This window comes from Rousettus aegyptiacus, unplaced genomic scaffold (assembly GCF_014176215.1).
Source record: "Rousettus aegyptiacus isolate mRouAeg1 unplaced genomic scaffold, mRouAeg1.p scaffold_m13_p_5, whole genome shotgun sequence".
Taxonomy (NCBI): Eukaryota; Metazoa; Chordata; class Mammalia; order Chiroptera; family Pteropodidae; genus Rousettus; species Rousettus aegyptiacus.
Window position 1 is genome coordinate 14,200,773 of NW_023416308.1, and position 21,436 is coordinate 14,222,208.

A 21,436-nucleotide genomic window follows, 5' to 3' on the forward strand; every position below is an offset into this window, starting at 1 on the left:
TTAGGAGCCTCTGCTGCCTCGTCCCCATTTTGCAGACAATAGGACTGAGGCTCTGAGGAGTGAAAGGAAGGAGCCTGGGCACAAAGAAACCGAGTCGGAGTCCTAGAGGGATTCCAAAACATGTGGTCCACCTCTGGCCTTCGTCCTCTCTCAGGAAGCCAGAGGGATGCGATCTGCACCAGCCAGCATGGTTTCAGATTCCAGGTGGGGGTGAGGGTGGGCAACTGACTCCTTCTTAGTTCTTCCTGGGTTCTCTCTGAGCTTGGTCTTAGTTGTGTCTGAATTCGACTTCTCTTCCCCAGAGAAGGCTTTTTGGAGCATGACATCATCTTTTCCCTGTCCTTCCTGCTGGATGATCCGGAGGCGGCCTGCCGGAAGAATCTGCACATGGTGTTCAAACACCTGGCCCAGGTGCCTTCAGGTAGGCTTGTAGTGGGCGCTTGGGTGGCCCATTGGTCTCTTCTCCAGGTTGGGCATGTGCCACAGTGCAGATCAAAGTCTAGGGCATATTTTTAAAAAGTCATACTTTAATTAAGGTGCAACAGACATATTAAAAACACACAAATCATACATGAACATTTGATTAAGTTGTACTAAGCGAATATGCCACAGAATTACTACCCAGATCTAGACATATGTACAGCATCGCCGGCTCCCCAGAAGCTCCTCACGTGCACCAACCATACCAGTTACTACACATCATCCACAGGTAAACAGTATCTTTGATGTATAAGATCATAGATTAATTTATGCCTCTTTTTAAATTTTATATAAGTGGAAACATACAGTTCTGTAACATTTTGTTTCTAGCTTCTTTTGCTTAACATTTTGTCTCTGAAATCCATGTATGTTATGTGTTACTGATTTTTACCGATTTGTACTGGAGTGTGGTATTCATATGAGTATACCACAGTTCACTTATCCACTAGGCAATATGGTTTATTATCCATTGTTGGGAATAGGCATTTGAATCATTTCTACCAAGAACAGAGCAGCTTTAAACATTCTTACAAATGTCTTCAGACATCGTATACATTTCTTTTGAGATATACCTAGGAGAGTTGCTGGGCATGAGATAGGTTTATGTTCTGTTAGAAGGTACTAGAAATGGTTTTGAACAATAGTTACACCAATTTACACTCTCCCCCCACCCCACCCCCAGTAGTGGGTGGGAATTCCAGGTGCCGTCTGTCTATCCTCAGCCACACTTGATCTTTCCTGTCATTTTATTTGAGCTATTTTGGTGAGTGAGTGGTAGTGTCTCATTTTGGTTTTAATTTATATTTCCCTGGTGATTGTAACCCTATACATGTCTTTTGTGAAGTACCATAGCATGTTTTTAAGGATTAAAAAGGCCTGCCCCCAAGGCCAATCTACACCCTGTCTCAACGTGTCACCCCACCCCGCCCCAATTAGATGTGGAGTCTAGGGTAATAGCCACCAGCTGGCTGCAGCCGGAGGGCTGAGATTTGTGTCAGATTGACATCCTCCCTGTCATGTGAGGCAATGAGCATTTTAAACAAGAAGCTCATTCAAAGAGCCATGATATCAGGCCTTAAAGGGGATGCTTTAAGACAGACAGACTTTGTGGCCCAGGTGTCAGACAGACCTGGGTTCTCTCTGCTCTGCCCCTTGTTCCCTGAGTGCCTCTAGACAGGCTATTTGATCATCTCTAAAGTGAGGCCAAGTCTATGGCCATGCTACCCTGAACAAGCCCGATCCCGTCTGATCTTGAAAGCTAATCAGGGTCAGGCCTGGTTAGTACTTGGATGGGAGACCACCTAGGAAAACCAGGTGCTGTAGGTGTAAAAAATAAAAAAAAAATAAGGGATTGTAAGCTGACAAGGTCCTTGCAATCTGTGAAGTCAACCAAGGGTTGCCTTGCCTAAAAAATAAAAAAATAAAATAAAATAAAATAAAATAAAATAAATAAAATAAATAAAATAAAATAAAATAAAGTAAAATAATGAGGCTGATAGTACCTGCCTTGAGGCCTGGAACGAGGGTCAAATAAAAAGATGCTCACGAAGCATGTAGCACAGTACTCCCCACCCTACCAAGTACGCCATAAACTTTCAGGGCCAGGTGTGAGCACTCCCAGAATTAAGGTCCCAGAGAGAAATGATGATGAGATCAGGTAAGGAGAGGCAGGCCAAAAGGAGTGGAGGCCTGGCAGGGGGTGCTGGATGTGCGGGAGCATGCTAGGAACCCTCTGGTGGTCTTCGAAAAAGACCACCTTATCCCTAACTGGTGGAATCGTCTCTGGGGCTCTAGGAGCGGGGCCCTACCCACATCTTTCTTAAACGGACTTTGGCCGATTCTCCTGTGTGGCCCTGGTTGAGAGACACGGGGTAACGGAGTGTCTCTGTGAAGGACCAGTACTCCCCACACGGGAACCTTTAAAGCATTCGGAAAAGTAGATGATGATAGTGAACATCTGGTACCATCACCCAGCTTTGCTAAATCTTAATATTCTACCGTATTTTATATATGCCTGAGATCCTTGTTAAAAAGTAATAGCATAGTCCAAGTACCCCATGAACCTCCTCCACTTGGCACCCTTTCTCCTGCCCTCCCCGGAGCCACAAATAATTCGGTGACTGTACCTCCAATGCATGTCTATGTTTTACCAGCGATGTGATTAGACAGAGATCTTTCCTTGCATGTTTTCAAACTCTATGTAAATGGACCTTGCCGTGTGTATGTCTTCGCTACTTAAAAAAAAAATGTAACGTTATAATTCTGCGATTTATCCACGTCGTGTCATGGGCTCTGTTTCCTTACGGTAACCGCAGCATGCCCTTCCAGTGTTTGGATTTGTACGTAACATGCAATGTACACTCACCCTGCCGGGCCGACAGGCATGTTGGCTGTTTCCTGGAGTCCCCTCCAGGGCCTCTGCTGGAGGAGGGCGCCGTGGGGCACGGAGGATGCAGGCCTTGGCTTCCTGACAGTACACTGGCTTCCCGACCCACCCAGCGACACCCTCGCCAGCGACCTGATGGTGTGCTATGCCGAGTCCCTGCGGTGTGGCTTCGTTGTCCCCTGTGACTGGGAGAGAGGGCATCTTTCGTCTGCCTGGCGCCGCCTCGGTCTCCTCCTGGGAGTCTGAGCCCATTCTGCTGAGTTGTTTTTTCTATTTCTTATTGATTTAAGGAAATGTTTCCTTTGTCCTGAGTTCCAACCCTTTGCTGGTTACATGCATTTCCTGGGCTCGTTGTGTGGCTTTTCGCTGTGTATTTGTTTACTCGTCGGTCCAGCTGGTTTTTCATTTGAATGTAGTCAGTTTCATCAATCTTTTCTGTGTGTGTGTGTGTGTGTGTTTGTTTGTGTGTGTGTGTGTGTGTGTGTGTGTGTGTGTGTTTTGGGGAGTGGCGGGGTTGCTGTTTAAGAGAATTTGGTGTTGTATAAGAGCTCATGAAGAAAATCTGCCATATTTTCTTCTAAAAGAGTAAGAGTTTTGCTTCTCACATGTAACTCGTGAAGGTCCCTGGAACTGGTTTTTCTTTGTTCCGAGATCTTCTCTTTTAGTCCTTGCCAGGCCAACGTTGTCTTAATTACAAAAGCTCTGCAGTAATCTGGGTTTTGGTGGACAGGTCCCACCCCCTCCACCTCCTTCCTGCAACATTTCCTGGAATCTACAAGCTCTGGGCGCATCTCGAGGGGCAGGGGGGCTGTGGTTCTGACAGGCCTCATCAAATGTGTTGAGATATCCGGGGGCCCAGGTGGTGAAGCTTGGCTTTTATCACAGGATTTCCTGGGTGCCGTCCAGAAGGGAAGCTGGGGACACTGTGGTGAGGGATATGTGGCAGTGGGCAGGGCGGGGGTGAGGGTGAATAGCTGCAGGGAGGGAGATATGCGGCGTGCTGGGTGCCTCTGGGGGTCCATCTGGTGGGGGGTGCTCTGAGAGCTGTGCATTCTGCCTTGGCCAGTGTGGCCGTGTCCTTGAGGTTGCTCTCGGTGGGTCTCTGCGTAGGGGTCTGGGTGGGGTGAGGGCACCAGTGCCAGTGGCTCTGGTCTCACCAGCGTGTCTCTAGGCAGGAGCGAAGCATGTCAGAGCCTGAGTTTCATCAGCGAGCATGGGTAGCAACAGGTAGCATGGGTACCTGCGCTGTTTGGCTGAGACAGTCCGCACCTGGGGCTCAACCGGCTCTCGCACTGTCGCCATTAGTATGAGTTTTCTATCCATGGCCACACCGGCGGGCACCCTCTGCACTTGGCGGAACCCTCGGCACGCGCCTGGCACTCAACAAATATGGGTTGTTTAGCAGGTTTTATGCCATATTTTTAAAGATTGCTGGTTGTTTTCTTGCTGCAGTACTCTCTCACTAACTCACTCACTCATTCCTTCATTTGTTTAACAAATGTGTTGGGGTATCTGGGGTGAACAGAGATGGTTCCTGAGTCCTTGTACTTGGTGGGGTCAGGCTTGCTGTGTTGTTTCCCTGAGTCACCAGCAGGGGGAGGCACAGGACTGATAACGGCCTGACAGGGCTCTGCTGTGCTCCAGTCAGGCAGAAGAAGCCAGGCTCGCAGAGGCAAATGCCGCACAGAGGTTGCCGGCCCAGGCTCCTCCTCAGCTGGGCCCTGGGTGTCTGCTTGTGATTCTGGAGGAAGCGCGTCTCTTCCCCTGCTTCTGCTAACCCCGTGTGGAATGGGTCTTATTTTGTGGCCAGGTTTTCAGCTCTAATGCCGAAACCGAGGATTCTTCTTCAATTCTGGGGTACAGCTGAATAGCCTGGAGTCCCCAGAAATGTCCCCTTACCAGCCCCTCTCGCTGTGGGCCAGGCCCCCTCTCGACGGTGGCCTCAGTCCCTGACTGGCACACCTGGGAGTCTGGCCCATGAGCCACACTCTGAGCCACTGGCTTTAGCCACAGTACGTTGCACAGCCCTTGTGTTCAGCCTGGGCTTGGAGATATGGTGGGGGTGGAGGCAGCTGCCCCTCCCCATCCAGAGGAGAAAGACCAGACAGCAAATGGGGAGGCCTCAGAAAGGGGGAGATGGCTGGCTGCAGGTCTGACCCTGGTAGTTCTGAGGTGCCCGGGGACATCCCTGGAGTCGTATACCACCTGGGCGAGAGCGAAATCATGGGGAGCCGAAGCCATGGTTGTAGCACAAGTCTAGAAGGAGTGGCTGCTCGGGAGGCAAAACGGGGCGCTGGCCCCATTCTGCAACGCACAGTTCCACGTGGTGAGGTGGCCCAGAGCAGCCAACTCCACGCCCCCCACTCCCCACCGCCCCTCCCTTTCCCGCCCCAGCACTGACCCCCAGGGTGGAGGGCGGGGCTGGCTATCCTTCTCATTTGCTTCAGGCCTGGGGCCACCAGGGCCCTGGGTGCATCCTCAGCATAACTGTCTTTGATAGGCAGTTGCCCCCTTCCTGGACTTAGCAAAGGATGATGCCCACCAACGGTGACGATGCCCACCTGAGTCCCAGCTGAGAAAGCCTTCCCCTATCTGACCCAGTCAAACCTGGCCACACTCCCGGCACCAGTCCGTTTTCTCTCGGGGGCAGGTGGCCTTCCTCAGCCTTCTCCACAGGTTTTCATAACATTCCCAGGTGGTTTGGGACAGCCTGTTACACATGCAATTACCAAAGGGGTCAAATCCTTTTGGGACATGTGCTGGGCAGAACCAGCTGGCACCTTGCCTAGGACCCAGCATTTGCCGCTGTGCCAACTGGACTCGCACCCTGTGCCCGTTAGGCCCTCAATGGCCAGGACCTTGTATGGCCAAAGAGTGTGGATAGATGGAGCACAGCCCCTGGGGACCCAGGCCCTGTCTGGTCACCCTTTATACCCTGTGCGATGCTCGGAAGTCATCTCTTCTCAGGGTCTCTGCTTTCTCCTCTGTAAAACAGAATCGGTAATTTTGGCTTTCCAGGAGTGGGAGGGACCCCCGCGTGTGGGAGCCGTCGCAGAGGGGAAACTGAGGCTCTTGTGGCATTACCGCTTCCCCACTGAATCATCTCGGGGAGCTGCATGGGCTGTGGGGGAGGACGGCACCCCCCCCCCCCCAAGCCCATGCTGCTACTCATCGAGTCCTGGGAGGGGGAGCTTCAGAGACCAGGGAAGTGCGTGCGTCTCCCCTTCAAGGGCCCCCCACCAACTCCAGCCTCCTCTCACTGTCCCCTCTGCTGGTTCCCGAGCTCATTTCCCTCCTGGGCCGTCAGCTCAGCTGGTGCCTTCCCCACGCTGGGCACTGTTCTGGCACAGTGGAGGGAGGAGGTGGGCCCGACGGCACCCCTTCCCACCTCGCCCGAGGCGAAGTGCAGGAGGGAGGGGACTTCCAATGCTCTGGGATCTTGGCCTTGAGGGACCGGACGGAGGGAGCTTGGACTGTGAGGATGGGGAAGGGCACGCTGTGGCAAGCTAAGCTCGGGAGAGGAAGAATGGGTGCCAACAGACTGCATGGAGGGTGGGAGCCGGGAGGAGCGGGGCAGACTCCTCCCTTTTCCCTCTAGCTGTGTATTTTTAGGTGAAAGATGCTCACAGTGAGATGACGGCTCTTTTCACAGTTGGCATCAAGAGCGCAAAATAAGTCTCAGTGGTTATAAGTCACACATTATTTCTTCTCATACGAAAGGCCCTTTGGGTTTTCGCCGCTTGGTGACGTGGGGAGGTGTGGAGGGAATCCCCACGTGAGTTTGGGTGGAGAGGGGAAGAGTGCCAGGTTCGCGCGTGCGTCTGAGTGCCGGCTATCCGTGCGTGTGCACGTGCGCGTGCGCGTCTGCCTGCCAGTCCTCGCCCAGGGCTGCGTGTGGGTCCTAATTCGCGGAGGTGGCACAGGGTGGCTCTGCGTTCCCCACGGGCTCCTGCCCCTTCCATCCAGGTGCAGAGCAATCTGGCAAAGCGGGGAGAGGACCCAGGTCTGGGAGGGGGGCACCAGCCCCCACTGTCGCTCCAGGGAAGAATGTCTCCACCGCTCCCTGACCTTGACCTTGGGCCCCTTTCCTCATCTGTAAAATGAGAACCTGCCTTGGTGGCGAGTGTTAAATAAAATAATTTGGAAGGAGCCTGATGCAGGGTGAACGGGCGTCTTTGACTTCTATTTAGTGCTTTCCACCACACGGAGATGCCTCTGACTGGCTAGCAAATGGTAGGCCAGTGGGGGCTCCTCCTCCCCACACCCTTAGGGTACCTTCGGGGGTCGTTGGTACCCTCCGGGCTCTCCGAGGACCTCTTCTGCTCTGCAGGGACCACTCTGACCCTGGCAGAGGTGTCTTCAGGGTTTGAGGGGTCTGGGTGACAGCAAAGTCTGGGCAGGGTCTCAGGGACAGCAGGAGGGGCAAGAGCCATCATCACCCCGAAACCTCAGCCCCTCTGGACACATGGCCTAGCACGACTCCCCTCTTCTACACCGTATTTTTTTTCTCTTGAAGTTGTTCCCGATGTTCATTTCAAGATGATTTTACCTATGTGTGTGTGGGAGGGGTGGCGGAGAAAGGAACCTCAGTGTGGAAGGTGTCCCCAGGTGTCCCCAGCTGTCCCCACCGCCTCCCCAGACATCAGCCCTGCATGCACACAGCACGCTGGGACAAGGCTTGGCTCATTCAGCATATTTTATTTTCTTAAAGTAGACAATCTTTGCCTTTCATACCATACGAACTCCTCTTCCCTCTGTACATCTCTTAAAGTCCTCGGCTGTGATTCTGCGCACCGATCTGGGACACACGGGTACCGAACAAAGGCAGAGAGAGAAGGAGATTTGGCAAGGGCTCCGACGGTGCCTTCCCTCTCGGCGGCGGCAGGCTATTTACACGTGGTCCTCGGCCAAGGTCCTTTCCCAGTGGCAGGCGCCACAGGCCCTGGAGCAGGAAGGGCCAGAACTTGGGGTCCCAGCAGGGCCTCCCTCAGGCTACAACACTGGCTGAGCCTTCATAGGAGTTGTAGCCGCTCTCAGCCCATTTCAGGAGCACGGTATGCAGGGGCCACCCTCCCCATCTCTCCCTTTCCCCTTCCTCTACTTGCAAAGCCACAGATAATTTACTCTTTAAATACCAAGACATTTAGCTATTGTTCATTCGCTTCTAGGCGAAGAACCTTCTTTAAATACATCACATTTATTTTTCTGAAATAAAAACAAAGCAGAAACCGCACCGGTAACGAGAGGACGCTGCACAGGCAGGCGTATGTACAACGCTGGCCCGAGAGGCTGCCGCAGGGCGGCCGTCACCCCAGCGTCGCTCGGGAGCAAGGGACGGACTCATCCAGAGAACAACTGTTACACTCAGCAAGCCAGACACAAAAAAGGACCACCTGAAAAAAAATAGGTTTTGAAAATCTGCATTTTAAAAAAGAATACTCAACTGCATCTGAAAGTGTCTGTATTTGTTATTCTGCGAAACACCACGAGGTTTGGCCAAAAAAAAATGATGTCGGAGAAGAAAAACCAGGTTTGATTTATAAAACATCGGACGAGTAGAAGAAAAGCTGGAACCCAGCTGGCTGAGTTGGAAACGAATCGTGCCACTCCTGTTATTGTGTGGATTTTTGCTGCATATTTTGAAGCTGTTTAAAAAGCTGTGAGTGGCTGGAGGTCTGGTTAGTGCTGTCACCTGGCCTCGCACCCTGGTTCCAGGACGAAGAACGTGGTACCGAATAGGCCAGAGGTGGGCGTGTCCAGCAGGGAAGGTCCAGCAGAGACCCTCTCTGGTCCTCCCTCCTGGTCAGCGTCGAGGTCCCTAGTCCTCAGCTCGGGCAGAGCTGGTCTACAGGTGGCCTGGCCACCTCCCCCCAGAGTCCCACTCAGGCCCCCATGCAGAGTGGGGCCGACTCGGGAAGGCAAAGTGAAGGGGCGGGAAGGGCTTGGAGGGAACTTGGTGACAGCTCCTCGAGTCTTCAAGAGACCTCAACGCTTTGGGGAACTTTGCTGTCTCCGGACTGTGTGTGCGTGTGCATGTGTCTACCTACCTAGCAATCTATCCATATATATTTATGTTTGCAGAAACGTGGGGGCCAAGGAGGCAGACGGGCTGGGGGACATTCGTCAGGCCCTCTGTTTTCTACCCCTGGGCCGGGTCTCCCTAGCACGAGTGGGGTTGGGGTGTGACACCCTGGGGGTTTTGCCGCAGGCAAACAGGCTGGCCCGGACCCTCAGCAAAGGCCTATGTATTTGAGATTGTTCTGTATGATGACGTCTGTCACCGCGTCAAAGACGAACTGGATGTTACTGGTGTCGGTGGCGCAGGTGAAGTGGGAATAGATCTCCTTGGTCTCCTTGTTACGGTTCAGGTCCTCGAACTGCCGCTGGATGTAGACGGCGGCCTCCTCGTAGGTGTTCTGGCCCTTGTACTCGGGGAAGCAGACGGTGAGCGGGATGCGCCGGATCTTCTCCGCCAGCAGGTCCTTCTTGTTGAGAAAGAGGATGAGTGAGGTGTTGATGAACCAGTTGTTGTTGCAGATGGAGTCAAAAAGGCGCAGGCTCTCTGCCATCCGACTCTGCGGGGAGGAGCGTGCCGGCGTTAATCAGAGCGTGCAGCAAGGAAAGACCCTAGGCCTGACGCCCGCTGGGAGGAAGCCCCCTGGCCAGGTCGCCCAGCCCAGCACCGGCCCCTACAAAGCACCCTTCTGCTGGGAAATGCTTCCTCTGGCAGGCCAACTGTCTTCACTGCCTCCCAAAGGCTCTGGAGCCCCCCTGGAGTGGCTGCCACTTCCCTCAGCACCCTGAGAGCCTGGTGTGTGTTTGTAAGAGGCTCTCCGACCCCATCAGCTCCTCCCCTGGGCACCAGTGGTGACAACATGCAGCTCTGGAGCTGTAGTCTGGCCTTCCGCAGCCCCATGGACTGGGGCATCTCCGACCTCACACCCCGAGGGCCCAGCCCGCCCCATCTGCACGTACAAGTTCAAGTCTCCAAAGGGAGATGCCGACATCGAGTCTCCCTCAACGTGTGTCCAGCCTTCTGGCTGATAGTCAGCTCCGGCCACGTGTGGTACCACTAGGCATCAGCTGGAGCCTGTGCGAGGCTGGCCTGTGCTTCCCAACCAAAGGCTTTGGTTCAGAGCTGGGGAAGGCTCAGGCCCCTCTGTCCCTGCTGGGCTTCGGGCTCACTCAAGGTCACATCTCATGCCCCCACTGCCCTGTGCGGAGAACTCGAGGGTAGTGGCCCAGGAGGCGGTGACCACAGAGAGTGGCACCCAGCCCTTCTTTACCACCCCTCTTTCTGAAGACCTTAAACACGCCGTAGTGACTGTGGACTTTTAGGGAACATAATGCGTTTGTCGACTCCCAAACCCACTGTTTCCACACAGAACTGACAGCTCCAACTGCTAAAAGGAACTACCGCTGGTGGGAGCCGCCCCGTGTTTTAAGATAAAATGAATAAGCTGAACGTCCAGACAAGGTCTGGAACCAGTTTCGTTTAGATCTTTGTCTTCAGACGTAGGACTTTACTGACCAGATTATACCACAGACGGGATAATGATGACGATGACTCCAGCCGGTGCTGGCGGTGTGGACACAGGGCGCTGATGCTGACACCCTCCTATTCCCATTGTACAGATGAAGAAACTGAGGCTCAGAGAGGCAGGAAATGTGCTCCGAGTCCCACAGCCCGGAGCTCGAGACTCACTGCACCTTCAGGGTGGATGGACAGTAATGTAGGGCCCAAGGGAGGTCACCCCAGGGTGGGGGTACGTGGAAGAATGCCACACTGAAACACTGCTCTCCTAGGGACCCTGAGCTGTCTGAGGCACAGGCCTGACAGCGCCAGTGCTGAGAGGGGATCAGGCTGAGCATGGGGAGGATGCCCAGAGGCACCGTCATTACCCCCAAGCACAGAGAAAGTGCCTTGAGACCCCACGCGCCGCATGGGAGATCATGTTTTTCAAAACCAATGTCGTACCTTCTTTAGGACAAAGCTTGGGAATAACAGAAGCTCTAAAAAGTGGGGAGTCTCAGGTATCGGTGGCATGGGGCTTTTCTGCAGAGAGAAACAGGGTGTAGGGGCCCTGTTCCCATCAGTGTCTGGAGGAGCCGCACATGTTCCCCAATGCGAGAGCTAAGTGGTGGACTAGGATTGTCATGTTCTACTGGGGAGTAATTAGCTTTAATGGATTCCTGGAAGCCACATCGTAAAGACTAACGGAACTGTCATTTCTCATAGGAATGATGTCATAATCAGGGGCTGTGCATCTGACCCCAAATTTCACATCAGATAAATAACAGATGTCGCCATTAGCATGTATTAATTCATTGAGCAAATACTGAGCACGCCCTGAGGGTCAGTGACAGGTCTCAGGCGATGGAGCCCCAGAAAATAGGCAGAGGGTTTTCCCCCCAAGGCTGAGAGGGGACTGGCAGGTGGGACCCAGCAGGCCAGTGGCCAGGTATAGAGCTGGGGTTCAAGAGTGGGTAGGGAAGTTGAGAGTTGGGGCTAGGCAGAGGGGGCAGGCCATGGTCAGGGATATCTGGTAGGAGGCCAGAGCCTGTCTCCCTGAGCCCTGCTGGGTCACTCAGGGTAAGAGATGGGTGGTTCTTGTGCCCAGCCCCATCCTACTTGGGTGGAGTCTGTGAAGCAGAGGGGCAGGAGGTTCCCCCCCCGCCCGGCAGACAGCGCATGCATGCAAGCCAGCGGTCACGCAGGGTCCTCTGCAGGGTCTATGTATGCAGAACGGCTCAGCTACCATGTCCTGAGTGGAGCAGTCCCTCCAGCCCACACAGCCCACTCACCCTCCTTCTGCTGAACACACACCCTAGACCCAACTTTAGACCCCACTGACCAGCCCTCGTGAGTACTGGCACACTGAGAGCCCTCTGCCCCGTGGATGCCCCTTGGCCAACTTTATGGACATCTCTCTGAGCCTCATGTCCCTTGGTTGGAGATCCCTAGAACTCGGGCATGGTCCTCCTGAAGTAGCTGGGAAGGCGGCCGCGCCCTGGGCCACCCTCGAACTCGCTCATAGGACTGCTGTAGCTGTGCAGCCTCAAAAGAGCCTGACGTCACCCTCGCCTCGGGCTCTCACCCACTCCTGGGGCTCCTCTGGTCTTGCTGGCATTTGAGGGCTCAGGTGTCCCAGTTCCTTCTCTTCCTTGGGACAAACCATGAAGAACCACATTGGCCATCCTTTAGGCACCTGGGAGAGGTCGGGCATCTTAGAATAACCACAAAACCTCGGTCCGTATAGATGCCCTGCCCCCGTGGGCCTTGCCGGGCGGTGGAGGTGCAGAGTCCTCTGGCCCCGTGACACGGCACCCATGGTGTCACTGTCACTGCAGCGTGTGCTCCTATACCCCGAACGCTGCCAGGTGGGCAGAGCAGCATCCTGACACCTCAGATCACAAATCATTAAAAAAAAGGAGAGTGCTATTTCGGGCTGTTACTCTGGAAACCGTGTGGAGCACACACTAGTGTGAGTACGGGAGAGTGAGCGCTGGGAGCTGGCGCTGTCCTGCCGGCCTCCGGGGTCTCCCCCCACCCCACACCCAGGCAGCAGCGGCGCGGCCAGCAGCCTCTCTTCTCCCGCCTCTCCATGTTCTGCTCGCCCTCTGCATCCTCACTCGAAGCCCTTCTTCCAGGGCCACCCCGACCTCTCCTCCTGCCCCGGCCTCCCCACTCATCTTCCTGTGGCACACATCCGGCCGTGCCCCCTGCACCAGGATAAAGTCCCAGCCTCTCCATAGGGCCTCCCCTGGCACACTCCAACCATTGAGTGGGTGTGTCTGGCCCGGGTGCCAGCTGCGGCCTCATAATTCTTCTCTCCGACCGCTCCCTGGCTTGGGTGAGGTTCCGCCCCGCCGCCCAGTTCTCCTGACTCTGCCCACTGGAGTCATGGGTCAGAGCTGCTGCTGGGGGCCCTGAGGGTGGTAAGACAGGGTTAGGCGCCATCCTCGTGCGGTCCTATGGGGTGCTGTGTTGAGGGAAGCCCCGGGGAGCTTTGGAGTCATTGTAGCATGTCACCTCCTTGTCCTGCCTCTACTTCCATCAGCCCAACGCGAACATCCTCTCCTCAGACCCAGAATCAGAGGAGCCACCTCTGCCACCCAAGGCCATGCTGCAAGGTAGGAGGCCTCCCACTTCACGTACAGGGAGACAGAGACAGAGGCCTGGGCGGCCGACTCCCAGGTCTCAGCTGGGAGCCTGTGTTTCTAGCAACTACATGTTCCCTCTCCAGCTGCCAATGGAGCAGAGGCCGTGGATGCTTCTCCCGAGAGGAAACGCACCCGCTGGCAGTTGCCTGTGCGCCAGCCAGGGTTCTGATGCCCACCCAGCTCTCTCCAGGGAGATGGCCCCTTCTCGGAGTCTGGAGTTTGTCTGAACGTTCACTCATATAATGTGGAGCAGATGATCCCTTTCAGGAACCTGTGCGATGGTGGGAATCTTACTGCTTGGCAGCGAGAAACCAGTGATTTGTAACGAAGCATACCACACACAGGAAGGCAGTTGGGTGGCTGGGCGCAGTCCCCAGGGTGGTACAGAGTCAGTGACCATTTGCAAAAGAGACAACTTTTGCTTGGATAGGTCCAAATATACTCAACGCCAGTGAACAGGGTGGCATGTGGGTGTTGTTTGCTTGGGCTGTGGCTGCACCTAATGACTTGTCTGTAAGGGGCTTCCAGCTTGCTGGCCTGTGAGTCAAATCTTTGCTCAATGCTGAACTCAATGGCAGAGGCCTTCACCCCATCCATGGCTGCCATGTGACAGTGCCTGTGATGGCCTGGTCTGGACCGGCTCCTAGAACAATCTGGGGATGCTAGGGAGTAGGGCGGGCTGAGGTGAGAAGGTTAGTGCGGAGGCCTTGGTCCCTTGGTCCTGCTTCTCCACGAAGGCTCTGCCCTGGTCATGAACATGGGGTTCGGGGCCGGAGGCCTGGGGTTCACTCTCACCGCCAGTGCTCACCGTGCCTTGGGCAAGCTGTTGCTCTCCTCTCTGGATCTCAGTTTCCTCATCCGTGAACTGGGGGTGGTCGTGGTACTCAATGCCAGGACTGTCGTGAGGAGGAATGAAGGTGTTGAGGAGAGCGGAACCCGATCTGCTGGGCCTTGCCCCGTGGCGGCGGCTGCCGCCGCACTGGGCGCTCTCCCATGCCACCCGTGGCCCCTTGCCTTGGCACTGGGGCATCTCTCGTCTCCTCTCACCTTTCAGTGGAAAATCTGCCCCCCTCCACCCCCAGCACAGAACTGGACTTTGCAGACTGGGGTTCAGCCAGCACTCGCCAGGCTCCGGGGGGGACCAGTGACACCTCCATGCTGGTCGTGGGTCCCAGTCCACCTGGTTCCTCTGAGAGGCTCATGTGACTGCTCAGCCTGGAGATCCGATGCTGCCCTGGACTTTCCCCACTTGCCGCCTGTAACATGGTGTTGGCACCTGATGGGTCTGAACCTTCTGTCCCTTGCTGTTAGGCCCGCCTCCTCGCAGCAGGTTTCCCTCACTGTTTGTGGGGCACGGGATAGCCCCGGGTACCAGGCCGAGCATGTTATCATTTCCCTGACTTAACAGATCGGACTGTGAGCTGCATCACTGGAGGGCTGCCTTCGGTTTCCTGCATCCTGGCTGGGTAGGCGATGGCTGGTTCCCAGAGTCCATTGGATGTGACCATGGACACTCAAGTCCAGCCTCTACCCTTTACAAATGAGGAGCTCAGGTCCCCCAAAAGGCAGAGGGGTCTGCCCAAACATTTCTCCTATGGCCTCTTCTGGCATATCAGCCTCCTGAATGATGGTTCGAGAACTCTCTAGCCTGCCTAAGGGAGGCTAGCAACCTCCAGGATGCCAGCCTGCCTCTGGCCTTTCCAAATCTGCCTCGTCCTCATAGGCTATCTTTCCCCCTTTCCCAAACCTCTGAGCCAGTTCCTTGCCTCCAGTCTGTGAGAGTTTAGGGTCCCTTGTGCAGCATATTTGCAATTTAGCAGGCCTCTAGGGTGGGCTGGAGCCTGTTTTTAGAGCCGCGTGGGTAGGTGGGCAGGGGAAATGGAGGCCCAGGGCCTCAGAGGCCCAGGTTCTGACACTCGATCCACCACAGCCCTCCCACCACCTGCCACCAGAGGGCAGCATCCTTCCTGCTCTCCTCACGGGCTACCACAGGATGCCGTCAGGACCCAGGTCTTGTATGCGGTGACTCACTGAGGACCAGGGACCAGGCCATGGGAGAGGGACATGGGCATGCTCTGGAACCCTCTCCCTCCCCCCATTTCTTGGCTGAGCTCCTGGGGACAAAATCTGGACTCTTCAGAAGGGGCACGCCGGCCCTTTGTGATCTGGGTGTTCTCATCTCCCTCCCCCCACAGACTAGCCCCCGCTTCCCCTGACTCCCTGTTCTTGCGCCTCCTCAGTGCCTCAGTCCCTCAGGAGAGGGTGGTGACACCAGCCTCACAGAGGGGTGTGCTTTTAATGGAGAGAGCACACAAAAACTTGCACTTGCTGTTTTCATCATTAGTTACGGGGCTCTGGGTCCCCATCTGGCTGCAGGATGGGTGGAACCACAGGCGTGTTGGGCTGCACCTGTCCAGGTACACCGAGCCTAATGCAGGTCCTTGGCTGACTTCACTGCCTCCCCAGGAAGGGGCAGGCTGCATGAGCTACCTGGTCACCTACCCACGAAGACACTGCTTTCTGCTTCCTTCGGGGCCCCCGGAGCCTCCTGCCACTCCAACAGCCCCATCCCGGAGGCCCAGGCAGGTACACTCCAGGGTGCCTCGGTTTCCATACCAGCTACCAGCCCCCGTAGGCAGCCCTCCTAGACACTGGTCCATTCTGTTCCATTCCTGAAAGCCCCATCTCTCGTGAGGACTCGCACTCCAGAGGTGGGGGGATTGGCACCTCCCTACCTTCCAAGGTCACTCTGGTTTTGGGCAGCCATATGGAAATGCTGACTCATGCTGAATGCACCACCCACTAGACCCTTGTCACATGGGGTAGCCAGGTGGGGACCCATCATGGACTGATGGAAAATATGCCAGGGAGGAGGTGGTGGCATGTGACATGGTGTATAGCTGGGGAAGACTGTACTAATCCATCCTGTCCACTCATTCTCTACCAGGTTCCCACTCCACAGGGCTCACTGTAGTCACAGCACAGGGCAAGGCCAGCTGGCCTAACTGGGCATCTTTAAGCCTTAGATCTCACACAGAATTCAGGTGATGCCAGTTTCAGCTCTCCCCAGAACTAGCCTGAATCCTGGGTGACCGGGAAACCCACTGGCACCTTGATACTCATTCACCGCTGAGTCCCTGCACCCCTCATCTTGTCCTTGCTTGCCGGGGCAGACATTCTCCAGGTGCCTTTCTACACAAGACGCTGTTCTAGGCATAAGGGAGATGCAGAAGTGAGCGATGGCCTCATCCTTTCCTGGGCAGGATGAAACGAAGGAGCTGGTGTGGCAGATATGGAGCATTTGGCTAGGGTCTGCTACGTGCCAGCTCTCAGCTGTTCTGAGCCTTGTTTTCCTCGCCCGTAAAATGGGGTCCATTAAGCATACCTCCTCCATGTGGTGCGTGAGGACTAAAATGTGACGTGTGTGGAAAGCTCAGGCACCAGTTGCCATTGGCAGCCATCATGGGTATGACTCAGATAATATGGGCGGCTTCCTGGAGCAGGGGGCATTTTAACTGGGCCTTGTGGTGGGTAGGGCTCTGAAAGGAAGAGGGAGGATAAGGGAAAGGTGTTGGGGGTGACAACCAGCAAAGGTGTGGAGCTGCAGTGTGGGCATGCTGGAAGGGGTGGAAGAGAGGACTCAGTTTCCTCATCTCTAGGATGAGTTCTCAGTTCTGTCCGTCTGGAAAACTCGGTCTGCCCGTTGTTTGCTCATGGGAACCATGAATCCAGCTTTTCACATTCAAGCATTGCTGGGAGGCTGGGCTGCGGACATGAATGAGTTCCATTCACCAGGGACGAAGCCAGCCCTGTGGCTGCGCATCCCGCAGCAGAGCCACCAGGCCTGCCTGGGGAATGGAGTACCAGGCTCCAAGGAGGTTTCATGTGAGGCTGGATGTCAAGCTGGCACCCTTCACGAGATGACAGACGAGTTCCTGGCCCCTCTGGGCTCCCTTTGTGGTAGAAGGCTTGGGGTGCTACGGTGGTGGCTGCCTGTCATCTTGCAGGGTGTAGCTCAAGGGGGCACAGGGCCACTGCGGATACAGTGAGTGGCACACCCTGGTCCGCAGTCTGGTGTTCATCCTCGGTGTGGTACTTGCTGGCTGCACCTCCCCCTCTCCATCACTGGCGGGGGCAGGTGTGTCCTGGAGCCCTGTGCTCTGGGCCTGGTGGGCAGGGGGAGTCTGTGACCTTCCTGGCCCATCCTGAGCCCTGACAAGAGGTAGTCTGGGCCTGGATATCCTGAATTCTCTAGTAGGGAGGGCAAGTGGGGCCCCCATCATGCCCCGAGGTCCTGGCAGGTACATGACTGGGGGTGGGGCCCTTGGATGTGTCTGTAGCTATGGAACCACATGACAACGGGATTGTGCCACCAGAGTAAAACTGCTTCAAGGATGGCATCAGTCACTCAGGGAAACAGCTTATGCTTTGTCCCCAAAGAAGTGAGGGACAAGTTAACCAGAGTGAGAGAAGTATGTGTGTGTTTCTCTTCACTACAAAGCTGCAGAGAAGTCTAGGGAGGCCTGGGAGTGCTCAAGCGGCTCTGCTGGGCGGCCATGGGACACAGGTGGAGGCTGCTTTCAGGGTGCCCCTGGCTCTGGGCGCCAAGAGGAAGAGTCCAGGCTGGGCTTGCACTGCAGGCTTGCAGCCCTGGGCTCCCTAGTCAGCCAGTCCACTCTGGGTCCTCACCCTTCTGGAGTTCATTTCCCTTTTTGGTCCCAGCTTGTCCCAAGAGAGCTGAGAGGTGCAAAATCTTGGTCTGTGTTTTCCCTCAGGTTGAGGGGTACAAGGCAAGAAGACTCCCCTGGGAATAGGGTAAAGCAGGGGTGCCCAGCCCCTGGGCCTTGGACCAGTACCGGTCTGTGGCGTGTTAGCAACTGGGCCGCACAGCAGGTGAGCGAGCAAAGCTTCCTCTGGATTTGCAGCCGCTCCCCAGCACCGGTATCTCAGCTCAGCTCCACCTCAGATCAGCCATTAGATTCTCCTAGCAGCACCGGACCCTGGTGCCAAAATGGTTGGGAACAGCTAGGGTAGAGGTCTCCTACCAGCTGTGTTTTAAAGGGCCGAGGGGCTGTCCCTAAAGGAGGGCCAGGGGAGGCAGTGGCCCCTGGGAGCCTGGCCAGGCAGGACTAGGGCACAGAGGCCGTGGAGGAGGGAAAGGTGCAGGGGACAGGCTGGGCTCTGGGGGTGGGACGGATGCTGGAACCAGCAGACCCTCGTCTCGGCACAAGGCCCCACGCTGCTGTCACGAAGATGCCAGTCAACATTAGGACGCTCTGCCCTCCTTCCAGAGGAGTTATAGCCACAGCGACAAATTGTGGCCAGGCAGTTGTCCCAAATGGCCTTCCTGGTCAGGGTGACCTTTCACGCGGGAGGAGCAAGGGCCAGATCGGATCGGCAAGCTGGGCGTTAGAATTTGTTCCTGTCAGGATGTCATTTTCTCTCCCCACTGAAGTGTCCCGCGTGAGTATGGTGCCCCGGGTAGCAGGAGCCCTCGCCAGCTGGAGATCTAGAGAACCCAGCCACGGTCCCCCTCTGCTTTCTGACGAGCCAGCCCCACCTCTTAAGTCCTTGCCATGGTCCCCATGTGAATCCATATGCTTCAGGATTTGGCCCTGGCGGACCTTCCTAGCTCCCCAAGGCGCCCACTCTGGTCACTGTGCCCAAGTTCCAGCTGCACAGAGCTCCCCTCAGTGCTCAGCATCCTCCGACCCCCACATGTGTCATGTTTGTCCAGGATTCAGCCCAGTCCGAAGCGCCCCATCCATGCAGGAGGGGAGCCTTCCACACCACCCCGTCCCACCCCGGCTCCAGGCCAACCGTCCTGCTGACTGGCCATCTCTTCCTCCGGCACCTCCTTCTGATCCCAGATCCGCTGTCATGGAGCCGTTGTTACTAGTTGTGGTCATCTGGTCTCCTGGCCGCACACCATACATTCCCTGCACTGCTGGCCATGTATCCTGTGGAGGCGTTTCAACTGGCTGGGACCCCAGACTTCCACTGTCTCAGGTTGCTACTGCCTCATGGGTCAAAAGACAAACAACCTGGTGGGCACCGGAACCTAGTTTATGTGGAGGGAAGGAAGCTGAGGGACTCCCAGGCACGGCCTGGGACTGTGGCAGCTGGGGGAGAAGGAGAAGAGGCCCCTTGGCAACCAGAAATGCAGCTGGGTACACTCCTTCATGGCATAGGGGAGAAGTGAACCCCAGGGGATACGGGTTAAAGAGGGGGAGCCTTGGGCGCTGGTGTCCTGGCCAGGCTGGTGCTCTGCACCAATGCCAGGAGCAATGTCTGTAGTTTCCTGGGTGCTCCAGGCAAAGGTCCCATTGTGTTACGGGTGAGACTAGACCCACCTGAGGACGTGACCCTGGGCCCTGGAACCAGGAGAAATCCTGTGGCTTCCCTGGTGCCCTGACTGCAGGCCTCTGGTTGGAAACAGAAGAGCTCGGATTTCAGATAGTCCACCCGAGACGATGCGGGACTGTTAGAAACCAGGGCTGTGAGGACTTCGGTTGGGCAGGGTGGGGTGGGGTGGAGTAGAGACACCCGTCTGCCCTGTATTTGCACAGAAGTGCACTGCTGGCTGGGGCACCAGACTGCATTCTGCCGCCTAACCGTACTGTGATCCTGGGCCTATTACTTCCTCTATTGAACCACTGTTCCTGGGGGACCCCGGAGCAATCTGGTGTGTGTGTGTGTGGGGGGGGGGGGCTGGCTGGCACTACCAGCATACTCATGCTGTCCTGAGCACTGGGTTCATCCTTTGCCATTTATTTATTCCCCTGATGGCCTCCTCCTGTCCTCTGGGCCCCACCACACCCCACATGGATGTTAGGGCTCTGCCCCAATGCCCGAGATTTCCTTGGTCTCCCTTGGCTACTGGGCTGTGTGACGGCTTCTCTTGCCTGGCTGGGGCCTGGAGATTGTGGCAGCTACTCTGCTCTTGAGCCTGGGAGGGAGGCCATTATACACTCTCCCCTGTCCTCAAGGGGCTTATGATGTGTACAAGGGGTGGGGGGGCGACAGCAGAACAGAGATGGGCAGACAGACAAAAGCAATGGAGCCAGGCAGCAGGCTGCTCCTTCTCGGCAGAGGCCCAGTGAGGGAGCAGGTGGAGGAGTCTGAGTCATCTACTCACGCCCACAGGGATGGGACTGGGAGCCTGGGCCTCCCCAGGCAGCTCCAGCTCTTGGTAGTCGCCTCCCAGAATCCGTTTCTCCACCCCCGAACCTGCCCCTCGGAAATCGTGCCCCCTCAGGGAAAGTGTCTCCTGGAGGGCGGGCCCTGTGTGCTTGGCTAGCCCAGCACCTGGATGGAACCACCTAACCCTGTTTGAACAAGAGGGCAGCCACCTGCAGGGGGATGATGGGTGAGAAGGCCTCCGAGCTGCCCTCTGTGCTCGTGGGCTCAGGACCACGAAAGCCCTCAGGTCCTTCCCAATGCTCAGTCTGTGATCGTAGTTGCCACCCAGGGCGGCTGCTCCCCTCCCTCTCCTGAGCTTAGTACCCAGACACTCAGCAGACTTGCTGCCATTTCCATGACAACCGGGAGGAAGCCTCTACCCTCAGAGCCTCACACACCAACACAGACCGATGGCAGGAAGAAGCTGCTGATCCTTGAGCCTGCCCAGCTGTCCCTCCACGGCGGCACACAGGCCTGGTCCTGGCTGACGTGTCTGACAAACATTATCCGCCACTGTCTACTTGTTGGTGGGGGAGGGCCTCTGGGAGTTGGGACCCTGTTCTCCCTGAGGGACAGGGTAGTGGAAAGGCCCTTCCAGTGACCTGCTTCCGGCTGGGGTGGGGAGGTGGGAAGCCGGTGCCGTTACTGAAGGAACACTGGGTGGTATCTCGCTCACGTCACCCTGTGGCCGTGTCAGCCTTGACAGCCGCCCTGATGGCACTGGGACCTGCTTCATCCTCTGTGATGCCCAGATGTCCAGCTCTGTTCATCTTGGAGACGTGGCCCTAAGGGGCTCCTCCTGAACGCGCCAGGGAGAAAAGCAGTGGTGGGGTTCCTCCCAATGGTCCCATTTTACAGATATGGAAACTAAGGCTCAGAGGGCTTGCCTCGCCTGCCTAGGCTCCCCACCCCAAGGAGAGCCCCAGACAGCCAGAGCCACCCCTCGGAACTATCACACCCCCACTGCTGCTGGCCTCAGGAAATGGGAGGTATCTAGGGACAGAGCTGCATGACCAGGGTCACATCTAGCCCAATCTGGTTAGCACTCCCCACTTCTTCCTCTTGCAAGCCTAAGTGATGTCGTGTCGGACTGGAGAATTGGATTAATGGAGCTAATGAATCAATGAGCCCCTGACTGCCCCTAGAGCCTGCCTGCAGGGACAGCACAGCACAGAAAGGCCACTGCGGCCAGCCGTGCGGACAGTGGGGGCGAGTGGGGGTGCT

The 21,436-nt window shown here is 56.1% G+C and overlaps 2 protein-coding genes and 1 pseudogene across 4 annotated transcripts in view; 2 read left to right on the plus strand and 1 right to left on the minus strand.

The window, feature by feature from the left end:
- Window positions 1-21,436, plus strand: part of RSPH14 (radial spoke head 14 homolog) — a 112,855-nt gene that overhangs the window by 8,867 nt on the left and 82,552 nt on the right. For all 3 annotated transcript variants that reach the window (XM_036221026.1, XM_036221028.1, XM_016126148.2), the window contains exon 4: window positions 303-421. In XM_036221026.1, the coding sequence (XP_036076919.1) occupies window positions 303-421 (119 nt within the window). The remainder of the gene's footprint in view (window positions 1-302; window positions 422-21,436) is intronic.
- LOC118603239 lies at window positions 1,688-1,806 on the plus strand (annotated as a pseudogene).
- The window catches only part of GNAZ (G protein subunit alpha z), a 53,351-nt gene continuing 39,459 nt past the window's right edge, over window positions 7,545-21,436 (minus strand). The window contains exon 3 of the mRNA XM_016126147.2: window positions 7,545-9,441. Within this exon, the coding sequence (XP_015981633.1) occupies window positions 9,097-9,441 (345 nt within the window). The 3' untranslated portion in view covers window positions 7,545-9,096. The remainder of the gene's footprint in view (window positions 9,442-21,436) is intronic.